We start from the raw sequence: 26,518 nt of genomic DNA, 5'->3' as shown, positions 1-26,518 counted from the left end.
TGCAGAATTGAAGGGATGAGGAAATCATGAGCTTATACAATAGCATGATGATGAAAGCCTGTTTCTTCTCTCTTTCCTGGCAATTGTTAATACTTGCTTTGCCTCAGACTACATACTGATAGCAAGCACAAATAGTTTTCCTGGAGCTACCTATCATAACCCAGAGATTTTGCTGCTGAGGGAATCAATCAGACCATCTTTTTATATATGGCAGGGGGGTTGGAACTAGATGATCTTGAGGTCCTTTCCAATCCTAACTATTTTATGATTCTATGATTCTATATGAAATGGATTGTTTTTTCCCCCACTTTCATATTTGTCTACATAAAATTTCATCTGTCCTTTTATTGCTCACTCAATTGAGCAAGCTCCTTCTGCAGCTCTGCACAATCATTTTTGATATCCTGAATAAATTATTAATTTAATCAGCAAACCTCACTCCTCACCCCACTTCCACATCACATATGATGGTGTTGAATAACATAAACCCTGCTACAGATTTTCTTGCAGGATTCCCCTTACAATCACACTTCACCATGAAGAATGACCATTTGCTCCCAGCCTCCTGTTCCTTTCTTTTAATGAATTAATTATCCACACATTAACTTTTCCTCTTGCCACACAGCTGCTGTGCTTCCTTAAAAGCTTTTGGTGAAGGGCCTTGCTGAAACCTTTTGGAAATTTAAGTAGACAACATAGCTAGTTTTTTTTCTATTCAGTTGCTGCTGACATTTCAAAGGACTAAAGGTCTGACAAGGTGATGTTCATTTATAAAAGCTTTAATGATTATCCCCTAGCTAAAGGGATTTCTGTTACTCCAACCAGGAATATTTCCTTTGTGGAATCCAGCACAGGTAAATTGGGTATTTTTCCGTGTAACATATTACCCAGCACTCATTTCCAGAAGAAATCACTCAGGTCAAGAAGCCAGCAGGATTTAAAACAAGGTTGGGCAACCACAGTCAGAGCTCTCTTGGCTTGTTTTCCATTGGTGTAAAAAGAGATACCGAAACTCATCAATCAGGGATTAAAGGATTGTCTCAATATAAATGATCATAATGAAATCTAATGAAGCTTAGTAGATGATCCCCTTTATTTCTCAATACTCCTTCATTTGAACCAGATCTGACAAAAAGAGGCATAAAATTGAAAGGACACATTAACAGGAGAATCAGCTGCTCATCAGCCATGGAGATGCAGGCTATGGGGCCAGTCAATGGAACTGCCTTCCTGCTGATCACCAGGCTACAGTACCACTTGTTTGGCCTGCACATGAGGATAAACACTAAGACTAAATTTTTTGTGAAACTTTTCAACAACTTACTGATCTTCATTTTAATGCTGACACTCGGGTTATAATATCAACTGTCCAAAATCTCAAAATCTTAATTTAAATTACAATATATCCCATTTATCATCCTCATAAAATAACTTGTAACACTAAACCCAGTCTAATGCTTGTGCTTAGTATGTTTCTCATATTGATTTGTTTTTCCATTCCTTTCTCTTTGCTTCCCTTCCCAGCAATTTGCAGCAGGATGAGATTCTAACACTGTTCAAGCTGGATCTTGTGATATTCAGTGTATTACAGCCAGTGCTACAGCATTTCTTAATGACGAACATAAGAGCTGATCAGCACATTGGGAAGGATTTTGGAGCTCTGCAGTCATAACACTCTTTTTTCCTTCTCTTCTTTTTTTCACCTGTTTTCTTTTTTATAGTTGGTATTTTCTTTTCTTTGTTGTTCCTTTACTCCACAGACTATAAGGTAAAAGGTATCATGGTATACAATGTTTGCAATATTTTTCTCCATTTACTACTTTGTCTCCAGTGCAAATAATAAACAAAAATAAAACATTAACCCCCTGGGTCTCACTTTGCTTCTCAAAAACCTTTGGTCATGATTTCTTGTGCATCCACGTGACTCCACAACTGAGCTAGCACAGCCAGATCTGAGTTAGCTTCGCAAAAACTAGATATATCCATTTTACAGCAGCTGCATAGAAATACCCTAGCAAGTAAATTAGCTCGCTCAGAGGGCTGCAATTTGAAATTTAGCTTGGATAGCTCTCTGATATATGTCTGTCCACACATGTTTACTTCAGGAAGGTATCTACTCCTTGGCACAGAAGCAGGAAAAATCTAGCACAAAGTATTTTTTGTTTGCTTGCTTTTGATTTGCATATGCAGCCAATCACTGGAGTATCTGAGCATGTCATCCATGTTCAGATACTCTATAATTTTCTGTGCATGTCATAAATGCAAAAGCAGTGCAATTTTTAGTAGCATTTATTCATTATTTGTGTACAGTGACACACAGTCTATTGGCATTAAGGCAGGCAAACTACATTGATAAGCAGAATAACCGTCCCAAATTTCCAGTCTTTAAGAACACAATTCAACTGTCATTTTCATAAATACTTCTGAACAGCTTCATTTTTCAGAGCAATCCCATTGAGGCTACATTTTACCCTATGTGTCTGCAATTAGCTCTGTGTTAGTCTTTTAGCTGAATGTGTTTAGCCAAAACATACACTGCAAATTGTTAAGATAAGGCCAGTAAAGACTAAAGAAACAAATATTCTCAGTTGCTATAAATAAGTACAAGCAAACATGCCTGACAAGAGATTCTGAAAAGAGTAATTGAGATACTCTTTTAAAATCATTAAGTAACTATGAGAGTTAACTCAATTGAAAGATAATACCCTTATTAAGAGAAAAAAAGAAAAAGGAGTATGTTGAAGTGGATGACACTTTCCATAAAGAATAACCTATGTCTGAAGTCCCTAAATTGAATTTTAATTGTTATCAATTTTGTTATCTAAGCTTGTATATGTGTGCCCAGTATGAGTACAGGTATTCTGAACTCCATCCTCCCTAATGTATTGATTTTCTCTCCCATGGGGCTGGCTTGGTAATATATTTGTACTGCTAATATACAGCAAAAGTGCTTCACGTACATGCAGTTCAGTGAGAACAGCATCATGTTCCTCTTTGAGGAAAGGAAGTCCCCAAGCCCTATCATACCTGTACTTACTAATCTTTCATATTCTATTGCATTTCTACTTTCTGGCTGATTTCCATGGCATAGAAATACACTTTCATAGTCACAACAGAGCTCATTAAGCCAGTAATGCCTCTTTGCTGGATGTTTCCCTCGATCAATCTGGTCCTGCATACAGGCACAGCCTGTGCAAGCATCTGGTGGTGAGGAGGAGGGAGTGACCTGCTGGCTGGTTCAGAAGCCCATGGCCCCATGGAAGTCCCAGGTGAGGACTTTGGAGGAAAAGACAGCTGTCCTGATGCCACACCACACCGACAATGCATTAGCTCTTCACTGCTTCTATCTTTTTAAATCTGTACCTGAATGAACAAGAAAATCATGTGTCAGGAAGCTGGTCACGACTGCTAGGTCAGGGTAATGAGCCTGGCTAACAAGAGCCTTCTTGGCAGTAGCAGGGGGAAATGGATTTCGCCAGAAGCGGCCGAGTAGCTCTCGCAAAGACTGCTCTGCCCAAGCAGACCAGGTTGCTGGTGCCAAGTCAAGGCCAGGCAGGGAGAAGATGGCCATGTCCCTGCAGCCAGCACCTCTGCCCTCCTTTGCTCTCTCCCTGCTCTCTCCCTGCTCTCTCAGGGAGAGCAGCTATGCCCAACCATGCACCAAGAGGCTAAGTTCAGCAGCTTGCAACAAGATTGAGGGTCACAGTCTCTCCAGGAGCCCATGGGTTTTCCTTCCCTCCTTGCCACGCAGCCCATGGGACCTGCTCCCCCTTCACACTGCAGGACTTTGAGTCACTCATCATCCTGGCCTGCATCTGCATACCACAAGTGGCAAATGCCTGCCTGCATTGTTCCAACCACCCAGGCTATGGGAACTCACAGCTGGATGTGAAAAAATCAGTGCAACAGCCAGGGTTTACCCCATGTGAGGATTTTCAACAGTAAGACCTACCCCAAATATTTCTTCATCCAGATCTATACCTAGAATCCCCTAAACTGAAGAAGAGCCTCCTTCTCCATAATGGATTTGGAGTGGGCACACCAAGAAGGCCAATGACTTAAATTTAAAGAGCTGCATGTCCAAAAACTAAAAGGCAGGTTTAAACCAAGAAAGAGGCATATTAATAGGTGAAGGAAGTTGTATTCTCTTTGCTTTTTCTTTTTCTTTTCAAATGTAATTTTTCCCACATGCAAATGTTGCATTTTGAAGAAAAAAAACACTATCAAATGCAGTCAGCTCAAGTTCAGGCACTCTGTCTTTTCTTTGTCATCCAAAACATTTACAAAATATTCACATTTAAAAGGCCTTTGCTTTCTTCTTCTGTAAGTTACTGATTTTGTTTTGCCACAGCCTACTTACAAGATCACTCCAAGTATTTTGTTTATCAAACTTTCATTTTAATCAAATATTTTTAATATAGAGAGTACATAAAGGATTAATCCTTTATATCTGGATGTTCTTCAGAAAGGATTAATTGTATTTTGCTCTCTTATTTACTTTCACCAATTTTAGCTAAATTATACACCCTTGAAGGCATTGCATCTGACAATTGGTGTGGCATATACCTACTTACTTCTACCCCTTCTCGTTTCTCCACACTGTAAATTGGTCATTTCACATTATGCATGATAAACCATACTAAACTAATTCTCCAGTGCTTCTTTCTTTCCATGTAAATGCACAAGCTGACTTGCTAGATTAAAGTAATCTGCTTACTGACACCTAAGTAGTTGTGTATATGAACCAACATCATTAATGATCTTTGCTGACATGAAGTTCATCAGTGCCAAGGACAGTTGGCAGTCAAGGTTTTCTGTGTGTCTTTGCTAGGAAGCCAAAAAGGAATACCTAAGCTGAGGATTTACTCATTTAAATTCAGTGCAAAAGCATTTTTCTCTGCCTGTGACCACTTTCATTAAATCAATCCTAATCTTTCAACAATGATGTGAATGCCATTATGCAAATAAGGAACTGCTTTTCAAACTTGTGGAAATGATAACACCTATACAAAGATTCTGACGCTCTTTAATAGTAGCAGTGGCTGAACTTCATAAATACCGATTTGTAAGTATTGCATTCAGTGATGATGATTTTTTTCTCTAAACCTGGCCACTTTTAAAGCTGTTTCTTGAGGCTGAGAACAAATAAAATGTTTCATATTCTGGAATAATTCACCTCTGTGCTCAGAATGTTGTAAAAAGGCTCCCATCTGATGACGCCTGTAGCTGGCACTTATCACAGTGCTCCTGATAATATTAATGACTATGCAGTGATAAGACAAAACTGGATGAATAGATTCTCTTCCATCTCATTCTGCTTAAGGTGGCATGAACTTTCATTTAAGTCACAGCCACTTACAGCTGTTCAGATACACTCTAAAAACACTATCAATTGACAATTGAATGAATGACCATAAGAATGAGTCTATTGTCTTACTGTCTTTAGATTTCTTTAATAAAAACATTTGTGTTGCAGTAAGGAGGCAAGAATATAATTAATCATTGACACAACTGAGTAGGCACATTGTCTAAGTGATTCATTAGGAAGCAATTTCTGGAATATTTATTTTGATGATAAACATTCTATAATTCATTACCAACATAATAAACTGAACACTCAAAAGAATCCATTTCCTATTTTTATACCTTTGAATTAAATATAACTGCATCCTTGATATCTATGGCTCTTTGCAAAGCTTTGTGTCTGAAGCAAAATGCAAGAACTGTGATTATGATGGCCATAGTTTAGTAATACCAGGAACCTATATTTACAGGGATTAAGTCCCTTTTGTATTGATGGCCACAACTCAAACCAGAAATATGATATGCATGGTGAAATTCAGCCCCCCAGTTAGGTATCATTGGTAACAACATAAGCAGGTAAGTCTAGTACTAAACGAGTGCAACCATGTACAAGAACAGGTATTTACAATGAATTTTTCCATACTCCAGGTGCACTTCAGTGTGTGCAGAATACAGGAAGAAGGTGGGAAAAAGTAATGAAGAATTCCACGTCGCCGTGCCACTCTCCCGTACCTACATAGTGCTAGGGCTATACTGCGGCAGCTTGGTACGCTACAGGATTTTTCTCTCTTTGAATACTTCAAGGAAAAGGTTGGTGTGAAGAGGAGGGTTTTTTGACATATATTTGAGTAGATTTTCTTAAACTCCATAAGCCTTCATGGCAAGTGTGCCGAGGACCTACCTTGGTTCTGCTCACTGCTAGGACTCAATGACATACGTTGCCCATAGTTTCCACCTGCAAGTAATCTAACACTCTTCTTGAAAAGGTATCTTCCTAACAGAGAAAAAAAGAGCTATAGTGGATGAAACAAGAGCTAGATATCTTTGCATGTGTGTCAACTGAAACTGGTGCAACTCTGAGCCAGTCCAAACTTGTTTTTAACAAGAAGATGGGCTCCCCCAGCCAAACAAACCTCTTGCTTTGGCTGGCACATCCGGTCATCTGGATCTTTTAAGCAAAGACAATAATTTATTTAGAAGATCTTTATCTATTCTTAATGACAGTGCTTGTGAAAATAGCTTGATAAGCAAGGACTGAGACAGAAGGCTTCTGGGAAGAGATGAAGGGGGAGCCAGAAGAAGGTAAAAAAGCAAAATGAGCAGTGAGAGTATAGGGTTAAAAATAAGAAGTAAAAATCTGAGAGCTACTGGAAACATTATGCAACTTACTGAGATACTGGACAAGAAAGATCAGTCTGGGAATTACAGTTTTCCTTCCTTTTTCCAACAATATCTAGTAGGAAGTTGATGACAGTTCAGAATTTCAGCAAGAGAGAATATCAGATACTGAAAACAGAAACCACGCCTGAAGAGTCTTTAAAGATGCTGGAAAGCATCTGCTTTGTTCACCTGGTGGTAACATAACCTTTTCCTTTTCACAGTTGATATCTTACACAGTTACATAATGCTTTGAAGAGATTTTAGATTTACAGATTTTTGGATTTGCATTTTTAACTTTGTATTCTCACTCTTGAGCAGACACCTTACTTGAGGGATGGACTGAAGTATGGCTCTGCAGTGATGCAAAAGTCAGCCCAGTGAAGCACCTCGTCTCATCAGAGCCACACAGGCTGTGTGGGCAGCCAGCCTTTTACCTAAGTCTTGTAGTTAAAGCTCCTATGCAACCACCTAAAGGTCTAATACAATTCAAGTCCACATCTCTTTTTTGACATTTTGTATGCTTGTATGGCAATACAACATTTACCATGCTGGTTTTGGCAGCTTCTGAACACCTGGACATAGCATTCCTGGGGTGTATCTGAGTGAGGCAGAGATGCTGTGGGGCACTGGTTTCGGCACGAAGTCCAGCTTTAGTGGTAGTTTCCAGGTTTGTTTCTGTACTTGGCATTAAACTGTATTTAGCTGCAAAGTGAAAACAGTCTTGAGAAAGTGCAGGTCTTTCCCACACTGAGTGCCCTATGCACTAGACTGTCAACCCACATGGTTCTTGCACCCCTCTTCTCAGCCCATAGGAATCTTGGAGCTTTCTCTGGCTCCTACATCTGACAGCAGCTGAACTTTGCGCAGGACTCAAACCTTTGAGGATGAGAGAAGCAGGCTCTTAGCATGTCCTTGCCTCTGTCATGGTGTAGCACAGTGACTGAGCTGTGGCAAGTGCAACCCTGGCTCATGCAGAAGCTACAAAGGGGGGGGCCCTCTACAAACCTAAAGCACTTACTGTGTGAATTTAAACATCTCTAGAAGCAGCAACCACAGACTGTGGCTTGCATATTTTCCTTACAGCTAAATCCTGTATTGGCCATTTCATAGAATCATAGAATAGTTAGGGTTGGAAAGGACCTTAAGATCATCTAGTTGCAACCCCCCTGCCATGGGCAGGGACACCTCACACTAAACCATATCACCCAAGGCTTCATCCAACCTGGTCTTGAACACTGCCAAGTATGGAGCATTCACCACCTCCCTGGGCAGCCCATTCCAGTTCTAGATGCTGGTGTCTGAAGTGAGCTCAGGTTGGGAAGAGCCAGTTTCCAGAAGAATTCTCCTCTGTGATCAGCTGCTTCAGGGTGTGAAGTCACTTGGTCAGAGAATTATATCCCCCACACCCTTCCTTATGGAAACCTAGGTGGAGAAGCAGCTAAGGCTCTCCACCTTAACTGCAGCTGAGGATACTTAATTCCAAGTCTATTATCTGAAAGCCTTTAAAAGTGAAAAGATGAAAAACTTAAATGTACTACTTAGCATTTTATTATACTGATGAAAAAAAAGTCTTTTGCCTAAATTAAAACTATTTTATCTGTACATGACAGGGAATGCTGTTAATTGAATGCCATTTTAAAAAAGGTTTCCAGTTTGAATTTTGCTCAGTTCTGCAGGTTGGGTATGATCTGAACTGCAGGATTATATTGTGTTATGACATGACTTGGTTGCTATCTCGATTTTAAAAACTAGCTTACTACATAAATGCAATTGTGATTCTTCTTACTTCAATTATACCCACAAATAAAGGGAGGAGGGGTTTCTGTAGCAGAACGCAGCTATGCCAAAATCTGCTAAACCTTTTCAAAGTACATAAAGTGTTTAATTCTCATTCCAAAATTACTACGAATTCTTACACAAGAGACTCTTACAATTACCTGGGAAATACAATATTACATCCACAGAGGAAAAGCACATCACTTCTTAAAGAGGTAATTCATCATGTCACCTGCTACCATATCCCCCTGCTTCATAACTTATTTTTATTGACCAAGGACAATGCAGGGAAATGAAAAATGCAGTGGGAACTTATTGAACATTTAAAAAGTCTAAGAAAATATGAAAAGTCTCCCCCTTAAACACAGTCATTTATAACTTCTCCTCCTAAAGTACATCATGATGTAAGAAACACCACTGCTTCACTTCAGAGACAATGGAGAAGACAACCATTTGCTCTAAGTCCCTCCTTATGCAGTTACTGAGGAAATAGATGGAGCTGTTTTCTAGACAGTGAAATCATACACTGAGGTTTTTTCTTCCTCTGTCTGGGGAAAATCACCTGCACACCCAAGCGAAGATCTGGTGCCAGAACCTCGGGGTTACTTTCTGGTGCCTGCTTGGGTAACCCTGCTTTGACTGCAGCAACACTACGAGCAGTGTCTGGAGGCAGGGCTGTCAAGAAGCTGACAGCAGGGCAATCTGAGAGTTTTATGGAGCTATCAGACTTCTCAGAGGATGGATCTGGCCCAGAGATAGGTGCATCTAAGGTGCTCCAATAAATACAATGGCAGGTATGAGAAGAGAGCTGTTTACAAGCAGCCAGAAACTCACACTGTCCAGTTTCATGTCTCAGCAGTGGCACTGGCCCAAAGACACTGGCTGAGGCATTCAGGTTCCTGCCCAGCCCAACTGGAACTAATCTTGCACTTTCTGCTATCCCTCCCAAGCTGGCTCCATGCAGAGCACCTGCCACAGCTGAGCCTCTCCCTCGACCCAGGGCCACAAAGCCTCCTACAGCTTTTCAGTCTGATACTGGATTTATGAGTCTCGTCACAGGCTCTCTGGTAAGCCTACCTTTAAGCATGACCTTTCTATCTCGCCATGCTTCTGCAAAGAATAATATTGGTTTTAATTTTGGTTTACATTTATTATTTTTTTGACCTTTTAAAAATAGACATTTTAAAAATAGACTTTTTACCACAAGCAGTTTTAAATATATCAGGGAGTAGCCCGACTGCTCAAGTGAGTGGGTCAAAGCATGCTGGGCAGTGCTACTCCCTCCACAGCGTATGGTGGCTTTGTCATTTCTTCATTGCCTCCCTTGGATCTCTTATCCAAGCCCATTTCTCAAGGCTAGATTGAGAAGGTCATTTGTAGGCTTAGTCTTATCCTGCTAGAGGATATTTGATGTAGAACTGATTGAATTGTAATAAAAATTATTATGGGAAAACTGTTCCCTGGTGATTTATGTGTCTATGGAGAATTATGATGACCGTTGCTTCCAACTAAGTACAACTCAAAAAGTGTCTTACAGATATGCCATCAAAAGTTTATTGCTTCTTTTACAATGATTAAGAGGAATATGTTTTAATGTATGTAATAATGATTTATTAGAATACTGTAATCTCAGTAGATAAGTAGCTCAAAAAAAAAAAGGTAGGATCTTTTTTTATTATGTATTTTCCCATCCCATCACTATCATCCCAATGAAGAGTAAACATAGTGGGTAAATTTATGCCTAATGCAACTGGGCATAAATCTGAACAAGCGCTTTCAACTCCACCCAAGTTCAAAGAACAAAAAAGAGGAAAAAAAGTAAATTAGCACTGCCTGAGGTTTGCCAGTATAGAAATACCTCAAACCATACTGCTAAAATTAAAGAAGTTGTGAAATACCATGTGCAAAGCTTGTCTGAAAGGTAAATATTTGGTGCTACACAGAAAAACCCTTTAAATGTTTAATTAACTACAAGAACCTTAACACATACTTGATTAGTTTTACAAAAAGACTTTTTTCTCTCAATAGTAGTGATAATAATAAAGTACTTCCATCAGATAATGATATTTTGGATGTACTCCCAGGTAGCTCCAGGTTAAACTTCTCTGGCTCTTTGTTTTCTCAAGTTTTAAGAGAATTGGTTACTTCAAAACTTTATGCATCTTCTTCCCTGGTAAATATGGAGTTTAAAATCTTTGAGAATTAAAAAACCTCTTGGGGAAGCAAGTTCACAAAGCTGTTAAGGAAAGCCCTGATCCTTCTGTCCGGAGCACGACAGGTTGCTTTGTCCTGCTGCTTTCGGAGAAATGCGCATCGGCATGTTGCCCTGCATTGCCTTGCTGTGCGATGAGCCTGTCCTTAAGCCTACCATAGGACTTCAGAGCTGGCCACCAGCAAGCACACTAGGTCCTCCCCACTTGCTATTTAAAAGAGATTACTGCTCATGCTCCAGTTATTGCGAAACAGTTTCTGTTGTAACAGGAGCTGCACATTTAATATGCCGTGATTTTTTGTATATTAGCAACTTGCAGGTCTGTCTCCCTCAGTCAATAGCTTCCCTAGGAGGCACAAAGCAATCATCAAACAAATGCGTGGCTCGTACGCTGAAAGCCTTTTATGTTGACACAGTACCAGCACTTCTAACGATATTCTTGGTGAGGCGTATGCTTGTACTGAAACGAAATAACTGAATTCCGTGTATCAATAGATGGATCAGTCAGGTAATGAGGGCAACCCTGAAGGCATGTATCTCCCTCCTGAAGAACGTGCTGCTGAGGTGTGTGGGAGAAAGACCAGAAAATTGCACGTTTATTTATTCCACACCAGTGGTTCCACACAACGTAACCCGAGGCAGCGGTACCAAACGAGACGCCCCTCCCGGCGTGTCCCAAGAGCGGCGGGGTGTGCGCGCGAGTCCCAGCCAAACACCTGGGCTGCAGGCACAGACCGTTCTTCGGTGCTCAAGTTCAGCAGGCGGCACCGGCGCAGACTCTGCCCTCCCGGAGGGGTCGCGGCAGCCACCGGCGCCGCCTCCTCTTCCCCCGCCTGCCCCTAACTCCCCTCGTCCCCGACGCCTTCGGCGCTCACCGGCAGCGCGGGGTGGCGGGGAAGAGGGGAGCGCTGCGCTTCACAGCAGGAGGGGCGCGGCGGGACTGGCGGCAGCGCCCACCGCCTGGGCTGCCCCCGACTGGGCACGGCTCGCCTCACCTCGGCGGGGATTGCCCCGCAGCCCCTCGGGGCCGGCGGGAGGCGCCTGCGCGCTGCGGCCGCTCGGTGCCAGCCCCGGAGCTGGCGCCGCCCGCAGCCTCCCGCCGGCTTCTGCCTATTTTAGTCACAGCAGCGGGTCGGTGGCCGTGGCGGGACGCGGTGCCGGGAGCGGCGAGGAGAGGAGCGGCGGTTCCAGCCCGTCCCGTCCGGGCGGCAGAGAAACTTTTCCGAGGGCTCGGGGCAGGTAAGGGGCGCGGGCAGGATTCGGGCCGTGCCGAGCCGGGGCGGGCTGAAGCCCCGGCGCTGCCCCAGCCTCCTCCCCCCCGCGGGCGCTGTCCAGTCAGGCAGCTCTCGGAGCACTCTCCCATTCTTCTCTGCCCGGGGATAAGGGGGAGCCGGGGCCGCCTCCCACCCCGCTGCGCCTCGGGGACACCTGCTTTGGGCCTGGGAGGCGGTGGGGACAGACCTCGGTGGGGGATGTGGCTCCGGTGGCTGCGTGGCGGGGATAACGCCGGACGAGTCGGAGCACAGCCCACAGCGGAGGATCGCGCTGCTCTCCGGTGCGCCCCGCCGGTGCGGTCTGGCCCGGCGATGGTGACCGGAGCGCCCGAGTCCAGCCTTGGCTGGAAATTGGAGAGCGTCACCGTGTCCCCGTTATGAAGAAGCGGGGCTCGCTGCCCTCTTCTTCCCCTCCTGTGGGGTCTGTCAGAAGCGAGACTGCATTACGTGGCCCGGGTCTAGGGTTCGTTCCTCGGGGAAGCGCGGTTTCTGCTGCCTCCTCGGGGGCAGCCGCTGCGGGCTCAGGGAGTACCGCTGCTTGCACCAAACCAACTCGGGATACAGGGATTACTCCCACTCACTAGGGGTTTGCTTCACGGGCTGCCGTTACTTGATTCTTCTCTCATCAGCAACTGGTAAGAGCAGATGAGCCCTGAAATTAAGATCTGGTTTTGCATTTGCAGTTGTTTCTAAAGACAGAACAAATTATACAAAACACATCTGTTCCCCAAATTATTTTTTTTTCCAAACATTTTTTTTCCCAAACTATTCTGTTTTACCACATTTTCCCAACTGTGCTGTAAAGCTTTGTATGCATTTAGGCTGTTAGTCACTTTATGGGCAAACATTTTATATAGCTGATCTCTTGTAATACTGAATCATGGACCACCCAGTAGTGTTACAAAGATGCCATCGATGAAATCTGGCTTCCAGAACTAGGGCTTCATGCCACTCTGTTGATTAATGGGAATATGATTGTATACATGCAAGTGAAAATGTCTTCACTGACCACAGCAAACCAAGAAATGGTTTCCACATCTGTGGAACTGTTGCTCTTCAGGCTTTCCACAAAGTTCTGTCTGGTGCCAAATAATAAAGTAGCTTAAAATGTCAAGTTTTAAAGAAGTGCCTTGCCTGCAAAGTAAGAAGTGCACTATAGTGAGAATAGATATTGAAACAGAAGGAAATGTGATACAGGTAATTATGAAGGCAAAGTTTGTGGCAGGAGAAGCTTTTATGATGGAAGTTGAGAACAAAAAGTTTATTAAGGATTCAGAAAAGGGTTGTTAGCTGAAGATATGTTTAATCTTTTTATTAAGTTGGCAGGCTCTTCAAAGATAAGATTTTCTTTATCATATTGGTGTATTCCACTACCTTGAGAAAAAGAGCTCTGGTCAGCGTCTCCAGGGGATGATACAGTACGTATAACTGGCCATGTCCCTGTTACCCAAATAAAAGTCAGATATGACTTTTCAGTGAACAAGCCTTGGTTTGTGATTATACTTGGTGACAAAACTAAGAGTATTCTGGCTGTCATAGAAAACTAATGAAAGTGATGCTAAACCAGCACCATATGCGTGCTTCTGCCTGGTTCTGCTTTGTACGTAAACCCGTATGACACTCATTCCAGTAGAGCAGAAAGCATTAATGTACTTCTAACCCCAAGCCGTCACTAAAGATAAATAATTTCAGAAGCTCAATTAGGGCATCCTCACTACCTTTCAGTGTGTTTCATTCTGGTTTATAGCTCATGGGGTACGTAAGTGTAGTACTGCTTGGCTCACCATGCTGCTTATCTGTTTGAACATGTGGCTTATGACACTGCTTCTCTGTAATCCGGTTGTATGATCAGGAGTAGTACAATGAACCAAGCCTTTGTGTTTATTTCTTTTTTTGGAAATGAAGTTCACGTCAGGTGGTTGGCTTGGTTTCCCATCCAAAGGTCCTGCTGCTGCACTGTACAAAATAATCTAAGCTGAATTCTGCAGAGCTCAGCTGTAGTTCATTAACACAGTTTTAAAGCATTTGTGAAACGTGTTGTAGCTGCTTTCTCTATTAGTAATTTAAAAGCTGAACTGTAGAAAAGCTTGAACTTGTGCTTCACTTTGCAGTTTTTATTATAAAATACAATGAAACAGACCCCCTGAATCATTATTTGGCCAGTGCTGTTCAATATATGAGCCTTGCTCAAATTTACCCAAGTGTTAGCAATCCATAGTTCATTTTAAAAATGTCTGTCATTCCATATTCATGTTTCCTAAGAGCAAAAGACCTTAATAAGCCCCTCTCTCTCTTTTTTTTTTCCTTGCTTTGGCAGGAATACCACATGTACTTATGGTTCATCAGTACTAATTCAAATAGGAAGAAAATTTGTATTTTTTTTCCACATTAGATCCTGTCTAGATGGTAAAATAGATAGCATATTCAATATTGGCTTTGCAACCACGGAGGATTACAGTGTATATTTATCAGTGATAAATGAGGAATCGTTCAAGTACTGTAAGCTTTGTAGAGTAGGCTGGTCTTTAAATATTTAAAGACTAAATAATAGCAGCTTCACCATATGCGGTGGTTCTAATGAACCTTAAACTATTCTGTATTGCTGTGGTTTTCTTCTTCTTTTGATGCCATCCCCCTCTCTCCTCCCCATTTTTTTTTCCAACTGAAAAAGATTAGTCGGAATTTGAGCAAATTGCAAGTAGAATCAGGCCTCCCCAGCTGCAGCCAAGCAAGCTCAATGACTTGAAACTCCCATGAAAAGGCACCCATTAAAGCTTTCTACTCTGTAGAAAGGGGTTCTGGCCCAGCCTGGTGAGCAAGACAGCCCATCACTAGCCCCTGCTGTTGGTGGGTCATTTGCAGAGACCATTGACCTCAATGTAGAGACGGTGTTGGGATGTCTCCAGGATTAGGCAGCAGCTGACTGGCGAGGGTTCTTGGTTGAACAACTTGAGTGTGGGAGCCTAAGTTTTGCCTGGCGAGAGCAGGGTTTTATCCCTGAAAAGTCCTGCTTGGCTGGTGGTTGTTTCTCAGAGATGCCCTCAAGGCGGTGAAGCACCACTGGTTGAATGTGCTCCAGCTGTTTATTTTATAGCACTGAGCATTCCCAGAAGGATCGCTCTAGAAGGCATCACTTCACATGAATGGTAGGGGGGGAGGGGATCTGATTTGGCAGTTGCAGTCTGTGCAGCCCGGGGGGCACTGAAAGGACTGGGAAGGCTTTGGTTTGACTGCTTTTCCTAAGGCCTGAGATGCTTTACCTTTCAAATGACAGTGTGTACTCAGAGCAACGATCCAGGCAGTGACATAGCAATGAGACGTCAGTGAGACACATCATGCCTTCCTCTGCTCAAGGGAGTACAAATCCATCTTCCCTCCTCCCATGAGGGTGTCCAGAGTGATTCTTTTTGACTTCTGTGGATGGGTCACTTGCTGCCCTTTTTGTTGAAGCTGTGATGTCGTGCAGAAAGGAGACAGTGAGGGAGAAGTGCGTCACAGTTGCTCTGCGTTCTGTGATGGGGACACTTGTCCGGGGAGTGGGATTCTGAGGCTTGGCTGGTAGGGTCACATACGTGTTTCATGTTAAAGCAATCATTGATAAAACATCCCTTTCTTTGAAAAGTATTGGCAGAAATGGATGCTGGCTCCTTCTAGAAGGGCTATATGAGGAATAATTTCAGAGATATACCTGTCTTCAGTGTTATCTGTTGTCTGAAGTAGCTGATTCGTTGGTATCTGAGGTAGGCTTCTAGATATCATTGGGAAGACCAGCTATGTAACTTTCTAGGTATATACACACTTTTCAGATTAAGGAACTTAAGACAGAAGTCCAGAAGACGTCATTGTGATCATCTAATCTGACTTCCTATAGAACAAAAACCAGAACTGTAGTAAATCAATCAATTTTTTTTAATAATAGCATACCTAGATTTGGTTTTGGTACCAGACTTCCTTAATTCCCAGCAAAGGGAATCTTTAAAGCCATCCCATTAATAAATTACCTTTGCTATATAGGTTTATGTGTCCTTGTAGACAAAATACATCTAGTTTTATAGTAACTGATTATCTTGATACCTTTATCTTTCGGATTGGATAGTCTTCTTCCTCCTCCTTAAATCATCTCTAATAGATATTATGGACTCATGAAGCCACTGTAGCCTTCTCCATATTGTGCAGGCTGCATTTTCTCAGGAAAACAGTATATTTTGCAGTATTATAATTACTGCTTTCTCTAGAATATAGTCTCAAGAAGTTTAAGGTAAGCTAGCTTGTGTTAGCAGTTCCTGTCCTAATTGCTGCATGCAGGTTTTAAGCCTGGAGTGGGCCCTAGGACAGTTAATCACTGAAAATATATTGTTTATCTGTCCATACTTGCCTATAGGCACATAGCCATAACTCTCTGTAGGCGCATAGCTCTTCCGTGCATTGAGTTAGACACTGCATTGCAATTAAGAGTTTGGTTATCTCTGTCCCTTTGTGTGTCTAGCCCCAGGTGAACAACTGCAGAAGGAAAGTAGCTTCAGGAAAGTGTGCTACATAAACAATCGGAGAGAGCAATAGTTGTCAGCAGGGGGCCAGAGAGAGGATTTCAGAGAGGTAGGGCAAGGGAAGGGTGTATGTTGATCAACGTATGCATTTACATTGCATGTTAGAGGAAGTACTTGCTAAAATTAAGGAGTAGCTTCTTTTTATACATTGAAATGATGGCCAGACCAGGTGTAACTTGCCAGCCTAGGTAGGGTGTTCAGAGCTTGTCCCTCTGGAAGCGGGGAGTGTTGATACTGGGAGGGCCCCCCCTTGACTGGAGGGACCAGTTGGTTCCAAGAGTTGCTGAAGCAGCTTTACTGACTGCTAAGCCAGTCTGTGGCCACAAGCTCATGTATAGACATCTACAGTGGCTAAAACCAATGAGACAAATCCTGCCAAATCCAGCATAATCTCATTTTGTATATGAAGTGTACACATATGCTGTAAAGGAAAATCCTTCTTGCTCCAAACCTGTAGCAAAAACTTCATCGGGACTAGTTACACGATCATCTATATTTACAGCTCTATGTCCTCTCAGCATGTACAGTGTGAAGGTGCTGAGGGCTTTCAGCTGAGTACCTGGGATAAGACTAAAGAATGGAGTATTTGAACTCTGAATAGCTTAACTTTTGACTTACTTAAACATACCAAAGAAAGGACTGCTGGTGGCCTCAGGGCTTTTAGGTTTGTTTTTTGCAGAAATTTACTGTGATCCAGATACAGTAACATAACACTCAAAGATTCTCAGAGTTGAATTTGAGTAATCTGTAACAAAATTGGCCTGAAGTACCCAGTTCTCAAGCAATTTAAAAATGTATGTAAGCGGTAGTTATTTGTGGGAATACTACAGTGTATGGGGAAAATGCCCATTTGGGAGCAGGAGGTTGTGCTATGCATTTAAATTACAATATAAATTAATTTTTTTGACTGTTTTAGTATACTCCTTGTATGAAGTTTTCAGTTGCTGGCAGGTATTTATTTTGGAGAGTATAAGTCAAATAATCCATTTACTGCTTTGAAGCCCCAGCTTGCCTTAAAGAAATCCATTTCTTTAAAACAAACAGCAGCATTGCTGAAAGGACCAAGCTGTCATCAGAAAGAGTTAAAATCAACAAGTTTGCTGGATCTTCAAAGCCTTGAATGAAGTAATATTGCTTACATCTCTAGTCTGGGCTAACTTTACCCAGCACTTGATCTGCTTCTGCTGGAGAGGGTAGGGTATGTGGTGGGCAAAACACTCAGAAGCATCTCAGTAATTCAGCCTGTGTTGGCAGGACACATCTCCTTCCTGAGCTGGGAGATCTCTGGTAGCCTACAAATGTCAATGTGTTATTCTTAATATGTCACAGAGCAGAAGCTATGCTTCTGCATGCTGCTCCTGCATGAGCAGAGTAAAATATACTCAACATTTACTTGTGGAAGATACAGTTTTTCAGGCTTATAATTGAAGATAACTACTTTAAATCCAGTTTTCTGCTGAAGCTTGCCTTATCACCACCATCAGATGAACCTGTAGCAGTAACTGTTCACCACAGCCAGGACAACTGAAGCAGGACATCAAACAAGGCCACATCAGTTGGCATGTTCCCTGTTCTGGTAGCTAAGGACACTGAAGCATCTCAGTGGAAGAATGGTGCTTACAAACTTGGTAAGGCTGTGCTACTGGGGGCATTTTGTAGACTGGTCCTCAGTGTAGGACAGCTCACAGCTGGAACCACACCTTTTTTTGGTTTGGGGATTCTTCTCCCCTTACCCCTGCTTTCAGGACATGAATGGTTTAATTAGAGTTGGCTGAGACTGTTCTGAAGCCCTGAAGAGTTTAAATTTTGGACTTGTAGGAACTGTAAGGAAAAATGTGAAAGACCTTATGCAGTACTAAATGCCTACAGAATTAGAAATGTTATTATACTTAGGCCTATACATACTATGGTCTTTGCTCTAATACTTCATAAAAAAACCCCAACCAAACTACTAACAGTTTTTAGCTCCTAAATCTTAGAATAATTTATTGATTAAAAAGAGGTGAATTCTCTCTTTCTGCGTGTAATTCACTGGCAGCAAGCATGCCTGCTCTTCGCTGTAGCCCTGAGAAACCAGCTCCATTTAGAAGCAGGCTTCATCATTATTTCCAGAGGGGTTTTTTTTTTCTGCCTGCACACCTTATTTAGCTCAGGAGAGTGTCTTGTTGGAAAGGCTGTATTCTGTGTTGGCACCAGGCTCCCTCCTTTGCCCTTCCATCTGCTCAAATGGAGGGAGGCCGTCTCCAGCCTGGGTGATGCTGTAGCACAAGTAGAAGTTCTCAATGTGCCGATAAAAGTAGGAATTTTGCATACAATGGCTTTGGAATGCAGGTTGCATTCCAAAATAAACAGTTACAAATACAGGACAGTTTTTCCAAGCATTTGGTTTTATGTACTGTGGCTCTCTGTGTCCTAGTCATATGCCGTTCTTTTCAAATTATTTTGACCCATTTTGTCATGAATAGATGTTTTACTGCAATGCTGTGAGCTGTAGTGTGGGCAGACTATGAATGCTATAAGCAAATCGGAAATTTAACATATATTCTGTGAAATTATTGCAGGATCATATCGCATTATTGCAGTGTGTTACTTTACATGACAAAAAGACATTGGTAATGGAAAGTAGATTACAGTATAGAGTCATGGTTGTTTTGTTTGTGGCATGCATACAGCTTCCCATGTAACTTCTCAGTTGTGGTTCCATTCGAAACACTGAATTTTTTGTAGGAATTAAGGTCTTTGTGAGAACTGTTAGAGAAAAACCTTGTCAATAGAGTAGAGGTGTTAACAATAGTAAAAAAAAAATCAGTCTTATCAATGATTGTATTTAAAATAACAAACAATCCAGCAAAAGACCTATGCCACTGATGTTTGTGCAGTGGAAATGCTGACTGGATTCAGAGCACAAGGTTTGGGAAGTGCATGTTTGTTTTATTGTTTTCTAGTTCAGAAATCTTAGCCCTTGATCACCAAAGTACCACCTAAAATTCCTTATGCTTTTACCATTCCAAAGTAACTTCTTTGTAGCTGATTCAGTTCTCATCTCCCATTCTCCAAGGGCTAAATCCTGCATCTAGGGGGAAAACCTGTACCAGAGAAGAGTATTTGGGTAAAGAGACAAACAAAGAAGCTTATGATTACAAAATACTTCATCCTTGTAATGCCTGCTCTTCCGCTGCAGTAAGATGTCAAGTCTTTTAATTTGAAGAGGTTCTGTGCTCTTCAAATGTGATGTTGTTGTGGATCAGTGACTTCCTTATTACCGCTCCCAGAGAGGAAGAGCTCTCTTCCTAACTTTACTTCTAAACTTTGCTGCTCATTTGTTTAGGACTTAATGTTTCTATTTAGTATTAAGGGGTTTGAATCATGGAGTTACTGTTGGGGCTTGAGTAAACTTAAAAGAAGTAAAGCTGTAGCATCTAGGAAATGTGATGTGACTTTGCACTATTAATTTCTTAGATCTGTCTCTGTAAAAAAACCACCACTGAAAGCCTTGCTGAATGTGCACCAGGATTTTAAAGTATTGACTGCTGTGGCTTTTGTTGAAAAAAAATGAAAAATCAGCCTTTGATACTCTGGACAATCTAATAATTTAGATGGCAAGGTATTTCTTAGCTTCTCTGATGTTTACCAGGAAAAGGGTCAGGCAGTTAAAGACTTTGATGGGTTTTAACAGTGATTACACCACTGACAAATTCTGGCTTTGCAATTTCAACTATGTCTAATCTCACATTGAAGCATGTATTTTTACTTTGAAAGACAGACTGAGAAAGCCAGTTTTGATTTTATTTTTTTTTCTTAATGTATTTGTTTTGGGCGGGAGGTTCATGCTTTTTGGTTGTGAATTTTACTTTTTATTTAATTCTTAGAAACATGTTATATGGAAATAAATAGGATGTTTAACTTTACAGTGTTGGAACAATAACATTATGTGGTTCATGGCACAAAGTTATATGAGATAGAATATTACACAATTGCTTTGTAAATGTCCTTTGAGTAGTATTTTGCAGGAGTACAAACTTCATGTTCTAATAACACAGACATACATGACAGCTTTTTGCCTGTCATCCTTGGGATAGAAAAGACCATCCCCAGTGATACTTGGGTTTCCCTTATTGTGGCATTTGGTGATGCAGTTTTCTGTCTCCAGGGACAGAGAACAGCCTTGTTCAACTCATTAATGAAAGTGGTTTGACTGAAATCCAGAGTGAGATGGAGGAGGTGGACAAGGAACAAGAGTTCACTCTCACTTCATGTCCAAGAGCTTAAAATCATTTAAGCTCGCAGACAGCAGGTTCAGGACCAACAAATGCAACTGCCTTCTCAGCAGTTAGGCACAGGTTTGTCACAGGATGTTGCGGATACAATGTACAGCTTTTCAGTGGTGGTTCTACTGTTGCTACAGGGTTCATAGATACAGAAACATGATCCTCAGTTGAAAGAACATTAAGGTTTGATCCTGGAATCACAGGGCCACAAAGGGAAATTGGAAGATTGCAACGCAGTCTGTGGTTTTAGGCAATAATAGCTATGATAGAGTTTAATTGATGAAAATAATTTTATAAGTAATTCCTCTTTTCTTCACTTGTCCAGATCAGATGACACTATGGGTGACATGGCTAAAGTCAAAACAGTGCATGAACTGATGAGAAACAGCATTGCCTTCTGAGAACACTAGCTTCCTTGTTGCCGGAAATCCTAAGTGCAACTTTACTACGGAAAGAGACCCTGATGTTCTGTGATCATTGAGCAGAGTTTGCAAGAATGGAAAAGCAAAGGACCCCACTAGCTGTGTCTCATAAATAAAAATTTCCAAGATTCAGCTGAATCGAAAAAAAAATATTTCAGCCATGGGAGAAAATGCAAGTTTTTGGGAAAGTTTGATATATGCACATCCTACGTGTACCACCTGGAAGCGAGAGGCAGAGGGATCTATCTACCACCTAGCCAGTATTCTCTTTGTTGTGGGCTTCATGGGTGGAAGTGGATTCTTTGGGCTTCTCTATGTCTTCAGCTTACTTGGATTAGGCTTTCTCTGCTCTTCTGTTTGGGCTTGGCTGGATGTCTGTGCTGCTGATATATTCTCCTGGAATTTTATACTGTTTGCTATATGCTTCGTCCAGTTCATTTATGTTACCTACCAAGTTCGGAGTGTTTCCTTTGACAAAGAATTCCAGGAACTCTATAGCTCTCTCTTCCAGCCTCTGGGAATTTCCTTGACTGTCTACAGGAAGATCGTCTTGTGCTGTGATGCAGAAGTGGTTACCCTGGAGAAGGAACACTGTTACGCCATGCAGGGCAAAACACCTATTGATAAACTGTCCTTGCTTGTGTCAGGCAGGTTTGTATTGGTTTGTTCAGACTTCCTGCAAACATCTTTGTTTTTCCCTAATTCTTCAAAATGAAAGAAAAAAAAAAGAGCCTGGTTTGTGTATTGTTTGTTCATTTTCCAGTACAATAGATTAATTAATGTAAGTAATATAAATATTAATATGCTAAATACACTCATCTATTACAGTTCCAGAGTAAAAACACTAAGCACAAAATCTGTAATAGCATAAAGGAAAGGATTTAAAGTCTTTTTTTTTTTTTCCAGACCACTGTATCATAGTACTTAACAGGTTAGGCAGATAAAGGGAACAAATATGTGCTTCAGTCTTTGGGCTGTGGTTTGCTATCTATCCACTGCCTAGCTAATGAACACAGCATCTTTCTGAAACAGGAGTAAAAGGTAGTTATGAAACCAAATATGCTGAGGTAAACTCTGATAGAGATCTTGACCTTGATACAGATTGTATTTGGTTGCTTTATGGGTAGTGGGAGGAGAGGAGTAAGGGAGAGCAGAAAGTCTAATAGCACCTTCCCATTACAAAGGAATATAGTCAAGCCCTATCAAGATTTGTAGAACTCAAGTCTACAGTTACTGTATACTGTGGCCCTTAGTTAGACCCTGAGGCAATAAATACACCTGCTTTTGCTCCCTGCATACTGGAGGCCCTTGTGGAAACCTTGCTCATGCTTCCCCTTCCCTTGCTTATGCTTTCCTGAAGGGCAGTATTAGCTTTCATACTGTATACAAAGTGGTATACCAAGTGTTTACAGTACTGGACCACTACAAGGGCAGGTGGGATACCTGGAGATGATGGACATGGTTTGTCTTTGGGACATTTTGGGCGTGCATTTTGACAGCCTGCTGCATGGACAGATGGATTTTGTAGACAGATAGAAACTCATCTGACTTAGGACTGCATGCAATGAACAATGTGGATTTTAGGTAGCTGTCCTTGGTGATAACCTGTTTCAGAGCATTCTTGGGAGCTGGCTGGAAAGTACCATGTGGATGTTGCTTTTAGTCATAGTCATACTGAAGGAGAGGTGTCCATCCTTCTGCAAGCCCACCCAGTTGGTAATCATGCAGGGAGTTTCTGCTACCCTCATTTTTGCAGTATAGGGCTGCTGCTTCTGATATTGTTAACAAGCATTAACTTCTGTGACAACCAGGTGTAAAACCAGTATTCCTACAGCTTGCTTTTTTTTTCTTTTAGCTTGGGAGGTTTAACATATTTTTCCTGCTTTTGTGCCTTCAAACTTAAGTATGATTTTAAAGGTAGAAAGTAGATTCTGCTTTGGCATCTGCAGAAGGCCACAGCATTCTCAGAGATCCTGTACATCCATGCTCTCCTCCTGACTCCAGAGGCAATCCTGTGGTCATGTAATTCCTGTAAAACATTGAGAGCACCATACGTAACACTGCGGGGAGCTTTTGCTTCCCATTCCCTGCTTTTGCCACTTTGTTCCCTCTAAAACACGTATTTGCCAAACCTAGAAACGTATCCCATGGCTTGCATGTAAAGGAAGCACATGGTGTTGTGTACATTGGTCTTTCACCTCTCCAGTGCACACTGGCCTTTTCCTGACAAAGCTTGCACATCACTGCACAGACCTGCCCTAGAGGGAATAATGATACAACTTGAATAAGGCCTGGAAAGATTTCCATCTAAGTTGCACAGTTATCTTATATTCTCTTTCAACTGGCCTGATCAAGTTGGATACAAAAATATAGGTAGGATACTGTTGTCCAGTGATTGCTTTTTCATGCTCTCAAAGCTATATTTAAACTCCTCACACAGTAAAAATAACACACTCTTGTTGCAGTCATTGTTGCTGTACAGGTAGTACTAACAAATTAACACATCTTATCTTGGTAGGATCAGAGTGACAGTTGATGGGGAGTTTCTGCATTATATTTTTCCTCTTCAATTTCTGGATTCTCCTGAATGGGATTCCCTGAGGCCCACAGAAGAGGGAATTTTCCAGGTAAAGGTGGAGGGTTTGTTGTTTTTTTTTTAATACTACAGAAAACTGTTCAAGTACTAATTGGTTTAGAAATAAGTTCACTTAGCTGGGGTTTTCATTTGTGAAATTATACAAATGAGTGGCATTACATTAATTTGGGGAGGGAGGTCCTCGCCTTACCTGCTGGACTGGTTGTGCTGTTTGCTTCTTCTTTCTATTTGCATCTTTTGTTACAAAAAATTGTCTTTTCCTTAAAACTAATGTGGGAGGTAGACACTGTTTGCATTCTTTGGCTGTGCTAAAATTCAGCCCTGGGAAACCAGGTTTGCAGGAGGTGGGTGCAAGTTGGTGCTGAAAAGGCTTCCCTGTGAAAGGTGAACCTGAGAGTGCTGGCTGGAAGAGACATGGCTGTGATACAGCTTGGCATGGGTGTACAGCCTGGGACTCAGTGTCCATATAGGCTGCCTCCTCTCTGATCTATGGGCCTTCCCAGTGCTGCAGTTGACTGACACATGAGCTCCTGCCTGTGTGGGATCTGATGCCTCATGTCATGAGAGCAAATGGCATTTATTGAGAGCTTTCTTTAGACCTGCCTTTGCAGCTGGGGCTGTCAAAAGTGAAGCAGGGAATGCTGGGCCAAGGCTGGGGTATCCTGGCTGGGGCTGCCACTCAGTGTGGGCATAGGCATACTGTCACCAAGACCAACAAGGCGCAATCATTTGGTCCATTCCCAGTGACCCTTCTCACTTGTCCTTTGCATACAGTAGACCTTACAGAGCTCTCTGGCTGGATTAAACGGCTTTAATTACAGTAGCTGCAAAGACACGAAATGTGTGCAGTGTACGGACACAGCCTGCTGAGAGAAGGGTGCTGTCTGAGCAGGGGCAGCAGTGGCAATGTCACTGCCTTCCCCCTTAGCTAATTTTAATTTCCTTTCCTATAGGTAACTCTTACAGCAGAGACAGATTGTCGGTACGTGGCCTGGAGGAGAAAGAAGCTGTATCTGCTGTTTGCTAAACACCGTTTCATCTCCCGCCTGTTCTCAATTTTAATTGGGAGAGACATTGCTGAAAAACTCTATGCCTTGAATGACAGAGTGCACGTGGGGAAAGGCTTTAGGTACGACATTCGGTTACCGAACTTCTACCACGTTGCACTGCCGGAGACCCCTACGCTGCAGCCCTCCTACCACCTACAGAGAAGATCCCCCCGGCGCAAGCCCCTGGGGATTACAAACTGCAGCCCCTTCAGCTCACGGTCCTAGGAAGGAAAACTCTGCGGCAGCTGTTCCCCAGAGCAAAGAAGGGAAATGTGAAGTGTGAAGCAGAAGGGCAGGAAGATGAAGCAGAATGAGACCCAGTCATGCCAAATTTGACTGACAAGTGCCATTTACTTTCATTGGAGTAGCTTGAATTCTTTCTCTCTCTAGAGCCAGTGGATTGGCTTCTGTGTTTGACTGTTTGTGCAATGTGTTTAGTTTCTGTTGATTCTTTTGTTGATGTTCATCTCCATACTTCTAGAGGAAAACAAATCATTACAGGCTGAAGTTTTACTGTAACTGCGGTGGCCTCTGTGTTGTGGTTTGGTTTTTTTCGTTAAAGTAACACCAAAACCCAAACCCGTGGTATTTGTTATTACACTTTCTCAAAATCATTTGCCATCATGAAGTATAGCTAGTCAATGAAAACAAGTTGTCTTCAAGCTATAGCAACTTGCTTGTAGCCTTCATATATATGCCATGTGAACACTGTCTCAATTAACATAAAGAATATTGCCAAAAAAGATTTAAGAAACCCATTGTATTTGTTTCCTTTCTTTCAAAAAGGAAAGATTTTGAAATGCACAGCATGATTCTTAAAACAACAACCAAATAGAAAACAAAACAAAAAGCCCCCCCTCCCCCAGCAAATTTTGTCTCATGAGCAATTGGTTTCTCCCTGGCGGTCCTAATGATGTAATGTGTGAAAATAAAGATAAATGTAATTGCTGGCATTACAAAAGTAAAGCAGTTGTGTCTGCTGCAAATACAGTTTACGGAAATGATTGTGTAGTGCTTTTGATAGAATGTGATGCTATAGGACCTAGGCTTCCACAGTGTCAGTGCCATTCATGACATATTCAATAAATACTGCTAATGAAGGAACTGCCAAACCACTGGAGTTTGTTTTACAATATTCTTTTTAGCTAGGTCTGTCAGAAACAGCTACAGCAATAAATACAATTTTTAAATTAAACATTCTCACTAAGCTTCCAGAGTCACTTTTCTGTGCCTGTAAAATTCCTGATTTAATAGTCTTTTATTCTCTCCCTAATTCTGTGGTGGTTTAATGGCATAAGTGAGCACCAGCTCATGCTTTGGTAGGAGGGTGTTGCTTTTGACTTTGAGGTCACTGTGCCTTTGGGGAGAAGTGTCTGAATGTCTTGTCCTCCTGCTATGCCTGGTGCCTGCTAGTAATCAGAAAATAAGAAGCATTACTATTTTATGAGCCTGTATTGCTGCTTGGTACATCTGGAGGTAGATGACATTTTTAATATTTTAAAACTGCTGGACTGTGATAGGGCAACCATTGTGTGTGTATCTGTGGGTATATGGATGAGTTTAGATCTTGGGGATTGTTGATGGAGGACTTAAAATAATGATGCAACCTCATGCTTGAAAGATAATCATGCAGTATGTATAAGGAAGCTATTAGAAGTGATATGAAACACCACCTGTTTGAAGGACCTTC

The 26,518-nt window shown here is 41.9% G+C and overlaps 2 protein-coding genes across 6 annotated transcripts in view; both read left to right on the top strand.

Annotated features, from left to right (window-relative positions):
* The first annotated feature begins 11,794 nt into the window (after window positions 1–11,794).
* Window positions 11,795–26,438, top strand: POPDC3 (popeye domain cAMP effector 3). Of its 3 annotated transcripts, none has more exons than XM_031053965.2 (4): window positions 11,795–11,911; window positions 21,087–21,834; window positions 23,702–23,810; window positions 24,733–26,438. In XM_031053965.2, the coding sequence occupies exons 2-4, from the start codon at window positions 21,344–21,346 to the stop codon at window positions 25,051–25,053; spliced, it is 921 nt and encodes a 306-aa protein (XP_030909825.1). In that variant the 5' UTR covers window positions 11,795–11,911; window positions 21,087–21,343; the 3' UTR covers window positions 25,054–26,438. The 3 variants fall into 3 exon arrangements, with proteins under 3 accessions (XP_030909825.1, XP_005154836.1, XP_030909826.1); XM_005154779.3 differs by having other exon boundaries at window positions 11,822–11,911; window positions 21,092–21,834; XM_031053966.2 differs by lacking the exon at window positions 11,795–11,911 and adding an exon at window positions 12,423–12,581.
* Window positions 11,825–26,518, top strand: part of POPDC1 (popeye domain cAMP effector 1) — a 58,479-nt gene continuing 43,785 nt past the window's right edge. For all 3 annotated transcript variants that reach the window (XM_031053962.2, XM_034060317.1, XM_034060318.1), the window contains exon 1: window positions 11,825–11,911. The gene's annotated coding sequence lies outside the window, so the exon portion shown is untranslated. The remainder of the gene's footprint in view (window positions 11,912–26,518) is intronic.

The sequence above is a fragment of the Melopsittacus undulatus genome, chromosome 3, assembly GCF_012275295.1.
Source record: "Melopsittacus undulatus isolate bMelUnd1 chromosome 3, bMelUnd1.mat.Z, whole genome shotgun sequence".
NCBI lineage: Eukaryota > Metazoa > Chordata > Aves > Psittaciformes > Psittaculidae > Melopsittacus > Melopsittacus undulatus.
This window is presented reverse-complemented; position numbering and strand designations above follow the sequence as displayed.